Source organism: Semicossyphus pulcher, unplaced genomic scaffold, assembly GCF_022749685.1.
Source record: "Semicossyphus pulcher isolate SPU_LCO1_2020_fin unplaced genomic scaffold, fSemPul1.0.p SCAF_13, whole genome shotgun sequence".
NCBI lineage: Eukaryota > Metazoa > Chordata > Actinopteri > Labriformes > Labridae > Semicossyphus > Semicossyphus pulcher.
In genome coordinates this window covers 1728340-1741782 of record NW_027211637.1, presented here as the reverse complement: position 1 = coordinate 1741782, position 13443 = coordinate 1728340, and the positions used below count along the sequence as shown (strand labels likewise).

General features: G+C 44.8%; 1 protein-coding gene across 1 annotated transcript in view; it reads left to right on the top strand.

Annotated features, from left to right (window-relative positions):
• Positions 1–609: 609 nt before the first annotated feature.
• plch2a (phospholipase C, eta 2a) overlaps positions 610–13443 on the top strand; it is a 173965-nt gene continuing 161131 nt past the window's right edge. Inside the window, exon 1 of the mRNA XM_069660988.1 lies at positions 610–742. Coding sequence (XP_069517089.1) covers positions 610–742 — 133 coding nt within the window. The remainder of the gene's footprint in view (positions 743–13443) is intronic.

Genomic DNA, 13443 nt, shown 5'->3' with positions numbered 1-13443 from the left:
CTTCGTCCTACTCTGATGTCTTTATGCTAATTGTAATTTTAAGCACAATCCTTTGCTCATAAGTCCTTTGAGGTCTCATGCTTCTCTGTTATATTTTCCTCTCCTCTGTCTGTCCGTCTCTGCTGTAGGTGACTGTAGCAGCTCGGCCTGCCTGTGATTAAGGTGAGGACCAGGAGGACCAGGAGAGAGATGACCTTCATCCTAACCTGCTCCTCTGTGAGGGAAGACTAGATGTCCCTTTGGATCCTATCAAGCATCATTTCTGGAATATTTCTGGGAACTTTTATGTCACATTTTCTCCTGTGACTTAAATCCTTTTTGAATATTGGATTGGATTTGGGAATGGTCTAGACTTCCCCTGTTCTGATCTTCAGTTTGAGGAACCGCCTGCCAACCAACGTTTACTTCTTCTTCTATGGAATATTTTTGACGATGAGAGACTCCTCGGGCTTCATCTCCAGCTGCTCTTATTGACTGGATTGTATCAGAGCTTCTAAAGGCACACACAGGGAAGACTCTTCAGAGCTTACACCTTTCATATCTGCTGGCACAGCCTGACCACTTGGATTCATCCATCATCCATCAGTCATGGAGTCTGTTGCAGCCAGAATGGCCATGGTGACCGACTCCCCGAACCCGTCTCTGAGGTCGAGGACTACGGTGACGACGGACGGCGACTCGTTCGTGAGCACTGCCAGCCTGCCCTGCAGCCACTTCCTGTCAGCCAACGTCATCAATGTTGGTAAGTGACCACTTGTGACCTCTGAGAGGCCTCTGTGTTGTGATAACTGCTTGTTTCTTTAATGAAGGCTGACGATGTGCCTGTGAGTGTGAATGCGTCAGGTCTCATGTGTCCTGTCGGGCGCGTGGTGCTTGTGCTGTTTAACTTCATGCTTACTGTTGCTTTGCTGAAGACAGGAGCAGCTTTGTCTACGTAAGTCAATGAGTTCTGGATGGTTCATGCTTGGACTCTTGATTGATAAACATGAAACAGACTTCATGACCCCTGAAATGTGACGTCACTGTCTGTAAATGTGCCTCTTTCTGCTGATATCGGGGTGTTACTCCTGCCTTTAAAGCAGGGATGTACATATATTTACACGTGTGGTTCAATACTGCTTTTGTGCTTATGAGGTAAATGAGTATTCTGAGTTCTCATAGAAAAAGTTCCCATAAAGTAGAGTTGTTCCAATACCAACGTCAGTATTGGTATCGGCGTCTGATACAGCCTGAGACGAGGTCTCGGGTATTGTCAGGTGTCAGTGCACTCAGTGCTTCCCACAAAATGATGGCTCACCTGTGGCGGCGATGGGACTGGTCGAGCATATGTATTGTTAACAATAATTTACCCTATGTAAAGAAGATACACCGTATTTCACCTCATTTCAGTGTTTGTTCACAAAACCACTTTAATTTGCTCACTTTGCTTCTGTTGAGTTATTTCCACACACACACACAGCAGCCATCTTGTCCGCTCTGTTGACGTTCATCATGAGTTGTAGGTTTTACAAAGTCTCCCAATGACTTGTTTTTTTCACCCTCAGGTTCGTTTTCACAGCAGCAGGTGAGCCGTGCATGAAAGAGACTCGTTATACTCGGTTATAAAACACACAGTAACTACGCAGCTGCACTGAGAATCTTTTAAATTAGTGGCATAAGAAGGTCCATATCTAACAGGAGACGTTACAGACGTTACACCTTAATCAGCGCATTTACAGGACGGATGTACGACAAGTTCTCTCTCTGTGTGTGTGTGTGCTTCTCTGACGAGCACGTGTGGGGACGCTGCTTGTGACAGGTAAAATGAGGAACATGACAGAGCTGGTCGCCCGCTCATTAAACCCCCCAAAAAACCAACATGTTTCAGGTAAATTATCAGGTGATGATAGCAGACTGTGTTTCTAACAGACGCTTCCAACAGTGTAGAGCTAGTGTGTAATGTTAGTCAAAGGTGGCAACATGTCAGCCATCACAGTTTTGTCATGTATATTTATCGTAACTGCACTGTTAGTTATTGTTATCAGAGAGGCGTCTGCTAAAACCAGGTAACAGAACTGGCTCAGAGAAAGAAAAAAACTCTATCTGAACATCTTACACGTTTTCAAAGAGCTTTCTGTGTTCAGCTTCAACATGCTGAAGTGCATTTTCCAGCCTCAGAGCTGAATGCTGCATAAATAATGAAACAATTTTAAAGGTCGAGGGGTTAGCAGCAGCGTCTGTGAACAGACCCATTTTTTATTTCTCTGCAGAGCTGCACACAGCTGCTGGAGAGAGTCGGCTTTATTTGTCTGCTTGGCTGAAAAGGACACAAATGTCATTCAGCAGAGAGTTTGGTGCAGAGTCCTGCTGCACGAACGCAGCACAGAGAACAGGCTGTGGTCTCCATGGGTTCATTGTTTGTATCTGATCTTAAGCACTTGACTTCATGGCTCTAAGACAAACCTAATGACTCATCAGGAGCTGGAGGTAAACAGACAAACATGCAGATTTAAAGCTCACACTGGGGGATGAAAGGATCCGTGGATAAGGAGAGATAAACCAGGTGGAGCTGATTCCTTTCTGCATGGCACAGAGAGATGTCTGTGACCTGTGTGCTCATTTAAGTGATGTAACAAACCTGTAGAGATGAAAATATTCTGTAAATTGTGACAATTTGAGATTCACTTTCTATTTTTTGAATCAAATGCAGCGTGGCCTGCATTTACACCTCGTGCTCCTCTTATGCACAGGGAGGAGGAATTTGGTGCTTAAAACAACAGTAGGAGGAAACCGAGGGCTGCAGGGGGATTAATCGGTCGGATACGATGTGGATGTTTGCAGTTCTGGTTGTCAGCGCTGAGCTTCTGCAGGGTCGCTGTGTTTTAGTTAATTGTTGTCTCCACAGATGGATGGGAAGCGCTGGGGTCAGACTGAGTCAAGTGCTGCAGGTCGATGGCTCGTCAATAATTGGTCAGTTATTTGTTTCTGTGCAGTGTTAAACACAATTAGCTTAAATAGGTATTGATGTGGACTGATCCAGACCAGTGAATCAAAGATTAATGGAGTCTCCTCTGAGCACGGCAGGACATTTTCTCTTCTTCCAGTTCAAGCTCTCAGATGACCTCGTTCAGAGGTACATAATGTAATGTGTGCTCTTGGTTTTGTTACGCTGACGTCTGAAAACCTTTATTTGTTTAGCTTAGCTTATTTGTGAGCAGGAATTAGTGGTTTCAAATCTCAGATTAATCCAGTAATGATGGAATTACTTCTTATATTTTGCCTTAATGTAAATGTGCTCTTGAGAACCTGCACAGAATGAGGTTATAGCGAGGCACCAAGACAATGAGCTGCAGGAGAGCAGGTGTCTTTTGGCGTGGGAATATTGAAGTCATTAATATACATAAATTATTTCTTTATTCATCACAGTTGTCAACATCCCCGCTCCACTCTTTTCTTAAACATCCTCACAGTCTCAGCGGACACCGTCTGTAGTGATCTGCTTTGGATGCTTTTGGTTTCAGTGCCAATATCCGCCTGTGCAGCCTGATGCAGCGCGAGATAATCCGTCATGGAGAATCTGATGTAAGGGATCTTCTGTGAGATTCTGACCCATCTGGTCTTTGTGCGGAGCTGTGTCGTTGTTGTTGTGATGTGAGCTACAGTTTCAAGCTGTGTAGTCCTTTCTGCATGTTAGCTGTTGCTAATCCAAACCTAGCTAAAGTTAGCGACACTTCTTGCTGTGTCGTTGCTCACTCTAATGTTAATAATAACTTTATTTGAATAGCACCTTTTAAAACAAAGCGCTCTACATACAGGAGAGAGCAACAAGTCAGATCCCAAACAGGCAAACAAACATACCAACACACACACACAACACGCATACCAGCATCAATTCATACACACACACAAGCCTGATGCACAGACCTAAAGAAACAAGTTTTTAGCAGCTGTTTAAAACTGACCACAGATTCACAGACCTGATGTTCAGACTGTTCAAGCGCACGATCACCTCTGGATTTGAAGTATGATCGAGGAACTGAGAAAAGGCCCCGATCAGAAGATCGGAGAGGACAGCCGCTAGAATAAGGGCTCAATAGTTCTGCTATGTACGCAGGAGCCAGGCCGCGCAGGAGCCAGGCCGTGCTGGGCTTTGTATGTATGTAATGAAAGCAAATGAAGGGAGGCAAGAATGAGAGTGATATGAGACTGACGACCGGTCTTTGTTCACAACCTGGGACCATTTGGAGGCGCGTTGTTGAAGAGGGAGTTACAGCCGTCTAAACAGGAACAGATTAAGGTGTGTATGAGTGTGCTGTGTGTTTGGTTGTTAGCATACGTTTGACTTTGACAGAATTTCTCGAGTGAAAGAAGCAGGACTGAGTGAGCTTAGAGATATTATCACGACAACATCTGCATAGAGTTAAATAACCAGGATGTGATCAACAACCTGCCTCCAGAACAATAAACCCAACTTTTGATGCTGATGGAGAAAGCCTTTAATTTTTAACCCTTACATCCCCACAGTCTATCTACAACAACAGACGTTTTCATAAATATGAAAGGAGAAATCTATCGAGTAAAGCCTCAGTTAACCATAATGCATTGCAACTAAAAGCAGGGCTGAGCTTTGAGTTTGATATGCCCCAAGGTTAGAAACTACTTGTCAACATGTCACCTGTGATGGGCCTCTCACTCTCTGGACAATAAGCATTTTGGGAAAAGTCAGAGGTGTGTGTGGTTGTCTGTGTGTGTGTGTGTGTGTGTGTGTGTGTGTGTGTGTGTCACTGCCTGCTAACTTGACAGCCACAGAGGAGTGACAGGGCCGCTTCCTTTTCTTACTGTACGTCCCCAGAGGGTTCGACTCCTCTGTGGCTCTGCTGGTGACCCATTTACTCTGCACAGCCTGGGTCAGCTCAGAGGAAGCAGCTCTGCAGAGACACTCCGCTCCTCATGACTCATCAGGCTCTCACGACCTCAGCTTTTACACCAGGATGTGCTCTTTGTCAGACTGATGACCCAAATCTTTAAAGGCAAAATGTGAAATATTTGTCCCATCCTCCTGTGTATCCTCGCCCCCTGGATCAAACTCTTCTTGCGTGCATCAGATCCAGGTATGGTTCCATAGATTTGGTGTCTTTTGAGCTACAGAAGGACCTAAAGGCAGCTCCCATAGTGAAGCACTGAATGAAGTGAAAGAGCCCCATAACTCATGCAGATGTTTAACTGAGATCATTAAATCATGACAGGTGCTTATTTTACCAGAGACGGAAACACTGATTTATGCTCTCTTCCGTTACCTGACTGCAGGTATTTTGTGCTTGTCTTCAGGGAGTTAAAGATAAAAAGTATTTTTTGTTCTCTTTCCCACATTAATAAATATTTTTCGTATCATGTTGATGTTTTAAAAGCCTCACATGACCTCAGCAGCTGATGTAAGGCTGTATGCAACACCACACTCAGTATTCACAGTTCAACAGAAGTCTTTAACCAGAGAGAATCCATTCAGCAACATGAAGCGAGGATCAGGCCCGTGTTAATGTGTGCATGGTGGATGCTTGGAGGCTGCAGGTGTTTGAAGTCGGCTGGAAAACAGTCGGCGTGTTTACCTGAAGCTCAAACCTCCAATTTAGTCTCAGCTGCAGACTGACGCTGCGCTCAGAAGCAATTAGAGACCATCTGCAGAGTCCCAGGGAGGAAGGAGGGCTGTCAATCAGAGGGCTGTGTGTGCGTGTGTGTGTGTGTGTGTGTGTGTGTGTGTGTGTTGAGAGGGTAATTCAGACAGTTAAAGAGCACTGCCGTGAGTAAAGGTGATTAACTATAATAATGTCTTTATTGTTTCACATGAAGCCAGTTTGTAGAATAAATGCAGGAACATTGTGAGCGTCTCTGTTCTGGATGTCTGACGTGACGCTGGAGGACGGGCAGCAGCTCCTTCTTCCTCTCGGCCTTCACACACTCATCATGCTGCACTTTGTTCTTTCAGCTGCTTCAACAAGTTAGTCGTGTTGCTTTGCGGCGCAGACGCAGGTTTCATGACCTCTTTGCTGATTATTGTTTCTTCTTAACATCACTTAAACCTGAAACACCTCCAAACGAGCGCTGACGAGCCGCTTCAGGGGACCAGCTCTTCGTCTTCTGTTCCACACGTTTGACTTTAGTTTCTCCGACCGTCTCTGTTGTTTACTCTTCCTCTCTAACCTGCCGCTGAGAGGTCGGCGCTCATCACATGACCTGCCAGCTCCCCTGAAAGTGAAGCACAAACCTCTCCATCGCCCCCTGGGGGAGGGGCTGTTAGTTTAGGGAGCGCTTGATTTGATGTGCAGCAGCGTTTTCTACGGGCGGAGCATTTTAAACGTCAGTCATGTTTATTTAATCGTGGGAAGACAAAATCGTGATCAGGATTAGAATTAGATTTTGTGCAGCTTGATTTTAAACCTTTAATGCTGCAAACACAAGACTACACATACAGATGAAACTGTTCATATTTAAAATAAAGTTAGGCAGCATTTAGAATAATGTCTTTCTACAGAGACTCACTGGCAGCTTTAAGCAAAGTGAAGGCAGGTGTTTGTTAAAAGGATCAGATGATGAAATGCACAGCACTTCTGCAGCTGTAGATTTCTCAGCTGATGATACATTTGAATGTTTCTCTGCTTCTTGCTGCTGTTCTGAAAAGATTTGCTAAACTCTATGATTACATTGAGACTCAGCCACCTGCACTAGTCCAGGTAAAGATCAGATACATAAATGATAAAATCAGCAGGGCTTATGCAAAAAGCCAATGACCAGGTGTAACTTAAAAGAGCCGACCATTCACAGACATCCGAGCTGTCCAATCAGCGAGCTTCGGTTAGCCGGCTGGAAAACGAGTCTCTCAGAACAGTTCAGTTCATCTTTAATGTCAGACTCAAGGTCCACTAGTACGGTCCTACTTTTAGCTAATTCAGAGTTTGGCTGGAGTCCTAGCTGCAGCTGGTCTGGACCACGAGCCTCAATCAGAGTCACTGAACGCACAAAACTTAATGAGACTTCTAAAATTCACTGATGGACTTTGTGAAGCTCTTACATTAAAATGAATTACTGCAGAAATGATTGCAGAAGTTTTGTCTTGTCTCTCCTCCCTGTGCAGAAGTAATGAACATTATTGATTGATCTGATGATAGAGGAGGCACATTGAGGATTCACCCTCAGCTGACATCTGAGGATTTTTATTGCCGAGCTCCGATATGAATCCAAACTGCCTCCGTATCCAACACGTCGTCCCGCATGACTTTAACGCCTGTGATTTATCTCGTCATTCGACGGGGATGCAGCCGAGGATAAATCCAGTTGAGCATTTTTGTCTCACTCTGGCTCTTCAGTCAGCGTTTGTGACGGAAGCTCTTGAATTAGATCTCACTGCAGTAATAATCAAACCTTTGCAGATGCCCGAGAACAGCATCTGTAATTGTGTTGGTGATGCTCATTAACAGGAGCTGAGAAAACAACATGTAACAAGATGTAAAACACGGAGCCTCAAAGTGAAGCACAGTTGTCTGTTTTCATGCTCAGTGCTCCTCTAATTAACTAAGTTGTTATGGTCTCATCGTGAGGACTCCTAATTACGCTCAGCATGTTCTGCTGACGGTGACTTAAGGGCCTCATGAAAGACGTGACACATCTGAATGCATCGGCTGACACGTTCTGTGTTTGGATCCAAGCCTGAAACATCTCTTTTTATTCTGTTGTCTTAAAACTCAACTTAACTTTAGTTATAGAGCACCGTTCAGACAGACATGCAGCCCAAAGTGCTTCATACAGGAACAAACAGACGGCAAACAAGGAGGCTCTCTGACTTAATGTGTGGGACAAAAAATATGGATTAATCCGCCACTGGAAATAGTCCCCATCTATTGACGTTTCCTAAAAACAACACCAAACAGCTGTTAATGGAAATAACTGATGCTTTATTCAAATGAAACTAAATATTAAGTGTTTTTAAAGATTGACATCTTCAGTTGCAACCAATGGGCTTTGAGCTGAGAGCTGCAGACAGGAAGTGAGGGAGTACTGAGAGCGTGCACGTTTTTTGGATGGGGACTGAGGTGAATCGCTCAACCTGCTGCTGCTCAGGAGGCGACCTAAAGAGGCCGTGGTTTAGTTCCAAATATTCTGAAGGCTGCAGATCTGATAAGAGGAGAGAAAGTTTCTGCTCTGACCATGAAGAGAAGACTGAAGTTCTGCTGCCCGCTGAGTCTCAGTTCAGACCTCAGAGGAGACTTTGTGGAGCAGAACAAGCATCTTTTCCTGGGGCTGTTTGGGGAGAAGTTCAGGGTGTTGGTCCCAGATTGTTGCAGGAAGGATCTATGATGTCATTTTTGTCAGATTGTTGCAGCATTTGAGACCGAGTTGAAAAGTATACCCAGTTTATGTTGTTGAGACTAAAACATGAAAAGACTTAATTGGGATGCAGGATCAGGCTGTGATCTGACCTGTGGGGGGGGGTCACGTTTATATTTAAAGCTTATTACAGCTTACTGCTTATTTTTACATTTCACGTTTTTCCGCCCCTAAAGTCTCTGCATGATATTTGTATCTGAACAACTTCAATCAGATGTTAGAGTTTGTTTCTTGAACACGTTCACAGTTGTTGATAAATCTGCAATAATTAAAGTTTCACAGATAAACACTGAAAACTGATTTAACACTAGAATTTGTGACCCTAGAATGTCACAAATGTTTCATCACCGTCACCTATCACAGCGGCCTCATGATAATTTAGCTGCTTCACAAACATTAGTCGGCCACCACAGCCTCTGAGCCCTGGGCTTTGTCTGTGAGGCAACACGAAGCTTCCCTTTCTTCTTGGTGGAGGCTGCTGGGCTGTGTGCAGCCTGCAGACAAAACACAGGGCTAAAAAAACCTGAACATTATCCCAAAAGGATGCTGTACATGAATCCAGTAAAAATGTAAATCCAACTGTCATTCAGAGTCTCTACGAGGGAAGCCCACACTTCTGCCTGCGTGACTCTGTGATTCAGTCAGTTCTCTGTGCAAACACCGGGGGCAAAGTCACGGCGTTATCGAGCAGCGAGGATCTTCTTGTGATCTCGCACATGTCTGTCTGTCTGTAATGATAAAGTGCTGCTCAGGGCTGTGTGTCAGCGTGAGGTCACAGAGTGAGGCTATCTGAGGTGGAGAACAACAGAGGAAAAGCAATGACCTCACAGAATAAGCAGAGTTTGATCGTGGTTAAGATTCAGCTGCAGTCTGAACGCCCAGAGGGGGGCAGTGCAGCGTCCTCCTTTTAAACAGACAGATGATCAGAGCAGCAGACAGACGGAGCTTTTATAAGTCTTCGTCTTTGCATCAGACTCGTAATAGAAAGCTGATTTCTTGAGGGAGTCCCTGCATTCAGTCTCTGTGTTTCCTCCTGATTAGCTGAAGTGAAGAGGTCGGGGGTTCATGAGCTCATCACTGCTCGACTGTGCTGTGAGGGAAGAGGGTCTCTGGAAACACTTTCAATTCTGGCTTTCTTTCTACTGGAATCTGTCTTATAGTGTTTTAATGTATTTAGATTTAATAAATAGAAATAAACAATATACAGTATAGAGATGTAGGTCTGCATGACGACACTAGAGACATCTAACAAGTAATATTTCAGAGATTCACATTATCTTTGGAATGATTCAAATGTTCCAACCATGCTGTCAGAGGCTCGTCTCCCAGATGACCAGTTTCATCATGCTACACCAGCATTTCATTAACTGAAGGGGTCTTAGCGATAAACGACTTCAGGCCCAGACGTCCTCCTCCGTGCGCTGCATTGTTTACAGTCCAGTCAGCAGCTCAAGAAGCGACCATGTGTTCAGATCAAAGGTAAACTCTCCCTCCAGATGTGTCTGCTACATAAACGCTGTCATCTCTCGGTTCGTCCCATCCCCCGGAGGAGCGCCCGTTCATCTGTCTGTGCTGAGTCTCAGTCTCACTGTAAACAGGAAGTTACACAGAGGCTGCACTCTGGCTTACTGCAGCGGGATGAAGCCCAAACAGAAACAGATTTTCTTGTGATCGACTTTAATTAACGGCTCTTCAGTTTGCTGAAAGAACAACATCATGATGCAGATTAGGAACAACATGAAGCTTTGTCAGGTCTGTCCTCGAGAGGAGAAGAACACTACTTTAACATGAGACGGAGGGCGGAGCCATCATTTATGATGCATTCAGGGAAGACGGGAATTCTGAACACTGATCAGCTTTCATGACAGCCTCAAGCAGATTTTTCTCAAGTAGAATTTTAGATCTAGAGAAGATTGTTAGCTGTTTTAGCTAAATCGTTGACAGATGACGCTGATGGGAGCCGTGATGTCATGACGGTGGATTGAGTTCTGTTTTTCCTGCATACCCCGCAGCCTGCTGATACGTGATTGGTCAATACAACTCGGACTACAAACAGAAACCAGAACACTTCCCGTACTGAAATCTGATCTCTGTAGGAATTTGCTTGATTACTTCATCTTGAGGCTGTTTGTCTTGAAGTGTTTTTTATGTTTCCAAACGACATACATCTTCTCAGTGAATGAATCTGTTCCACCTGGATGGGGGGGGTTAGTGTGGACCCAGCATAGGCTAATGTTTTGCCCCTAAAGGGGTAAAAAATTTGAAAGGTTTGGAAGCACTTCTATGAGAATGATTGTATGAATTAAATGAAGTATCCTGCTGTCGTTATAGTGTCATAAAATTCATCGGCTCTGACTTTCTCTGCTACAGGAAGCGTGACCTTTCACCCTGCAGATGCTGGAGCTAATGGATGCTCTTTCTGAATACATGGTATTAATAGTTTGCAGTCGGCTCGCATAGCTACATCAAACATCCCCTCTTGTCTTTATGTGTGTGTGTGTGTGTGTGTGTGTGTGTGTCCCAGAGGATTGCTCTCCTTACGTTGTCTCTCATTATCAATCCGGAGCAATTAGCACCAATAGCACCGCTCGCCTGCTCGCTGCCATTTACCCAGCACCACATGCTAGGCTAATGAATAATAAAGCACAGTGTAATGATAAAATATCTGTATGCATAAAAGGAGGGGGAGGAGGATACAGAGCTGATACGGGGGGGTAATGAAAGTGGTTGTATGAAATATTGAAGAGGATGTTGAATGAGGTGGAGGGTGATGGTGGGCTAATCTACATACAACATCAGAGGCTCCAGGGAGAGGCAGCGTGTTACGTCGTGTTTGTTTAATGTGTGAAGCTGCTTATTAAGAGCTGGAATGTGTGCAGCAGTAATGATTAGGATCCGACTGGGACACAAGCTTTTATTTATTAAATTAAAGGGGATTTTACACATGAAGATCAGTGAACTCGTCATGGGAGCTTCATCCAATCAGAATGAACAAATCTAAAGTCCTTACGAGACGGGACACCTGCTTCTTTTCAGTGAGACAGATTATTTGGCTCTTGATTTAAATTCTTTTACTGTTAAGTCAAATTTAACAATGTTTTTAGTGTGTGTCGTTGACTCTATATAAAGATGGCCGACGCGTCTCCTCCTCCTCTTGTACAAAGTGAAGCGGGCGCTGCCATCGTGCTCATCTGTATCCAGAGTGTGTGCAGTAGAGATCGGCTGGTGGAGCCGCAGTATTGACGTCCCGCCCCTTCCTCTACCCGACACACACCTTTACCTTAGCTTGCCGTGTTTGAGCCCTCAGGTGTCCTTGGCGTGTGGAGCCCTCAGGTGTCCTTGGCGTGTTGGAGCCCTCAGGTGTCCTTGGCGTGTTGGAGCCCTCAGGTGGGCTCAGTCTGCAGCAGAACAGCTTCTTGTGTCGGTCTGAAGCAGATATTCACGCTGATGGAAAGTTCAATGACTGTAGTGTTAGTGTTAGTTACGTCTCCTCTCACCGTTCCTCCTCTACTCTGCTACTCGGGAACAGAACGCTGCAGGAGCCCCATTTGTCCACAGAGCTGTCAATCATGAGGCCACACACCAACAGAAAAATGAAGGAGTTGCTTGTTAGTTTTCTCTTGTTCGTTATCTTTTCAAATTGTGAGGCACTCTTTTGAAGACGGCTCTGGAGATGTTTAATCGTCTCTTTCAGGACGATGTGACAGAGCTCAGTGCAGCTTTTAAAGACTCACAGCCTTCAAGCCGTTCAGCAGAGACTCCTTTATATTGTGCTTTGATGACATTGATGCTTTAAAATCCTCAGTTTTAATAAAAAGACCAATGTCAACTTCAGACATTGACAAACTAATAACTGTCTCAGTGCGCTGAATATTCCTCCTTCAGCTTAAAAGAAACTTTACTTTTTCCTGTCAGTCACAGATAATTAATCTTCTCTGAGTGAGAAAGCATCTCCGTATTTTCCTTTAAAGTCATCTGTGCAGAAGACATGCTCATCAGCAGCATCTGCTCATGCATGCTCATATTTACCTTAAAACCCTCCTTCTCTCCACACTGTCTCTTTCAGTATTCCTCCCGCTCCTCCTCCGGCCCTGATTGTCACGTTATTAAAACTCGGAGCCTCCTTTGATTCCAAAACCTCCACTCACTTGACTCAGCTCATTACGAACTCAAATTGAGCGCAGACTTATCAAACAAAGGCTCACCTTGCATTAATGTCACCGCCAACGGCAAATGGAAGAGGGAGTTAAGTGGACACGCACACACACGCACACACACACACACACGCACACACACACACACACACACACACACACGCACACAGACAAAGCGAAGCCCCTTTGCAAAATGCCAAAGGACATAAATCCAGCCTCAGAAATAAACCGGGCTTTGTTGCTGCGTCACCGACATCCTCAGCTCACCTCCAACACATGAATCAGGCCGACATACGCTTTAATGACAGAACAATCAATGTGAGCAGCTTTATCTGCACCAGACAACCATAAGCTAGGGTCATGAAGGCCAGACTGAATGTGGCAGCGAAAACAAACCATCCTCCAACCCATACGACCACATGGATCTATTGTTTCTACTGCTTCATACAAACCACTGAGTGTTTCATTAAAAAGCTTCCTTGTTGAGCAGCAGAACCTGAATCAGTCACACGCACGTTAAATACTCTGTACCTCAATAACGTCGCGATCTGTCCGTATTCACGCGCTCAGTATAAACTCCACATGCTGCCATGTGTCCATATGCTGTGTACATTTCACTGATAAACACAGAGCTGTAGAGGAGCATCAGGCTTCATGATCAAAGTTTAATTTCACGTCATCACTTCAGTCCGCACTCGCCCGCTGCCTCCCTCCCTCTGTGCTCGTGTGCAGCAGCTCTCCCCCTCTCTGTGCTGCGAGTCTGCATCACAGTTCTCTGTATTATATGATGTGTTTTAAAGTCTTATTACGATGCCTAATGGAATTGACATACTCATGGCGGGTCAACAACAGTCTTGAAAATATTATATATTGCTTGTAAAACAAAATGCAGGATGGGAAGGCAGGGTTGCAGGTCCACGGTTCTCCTGCG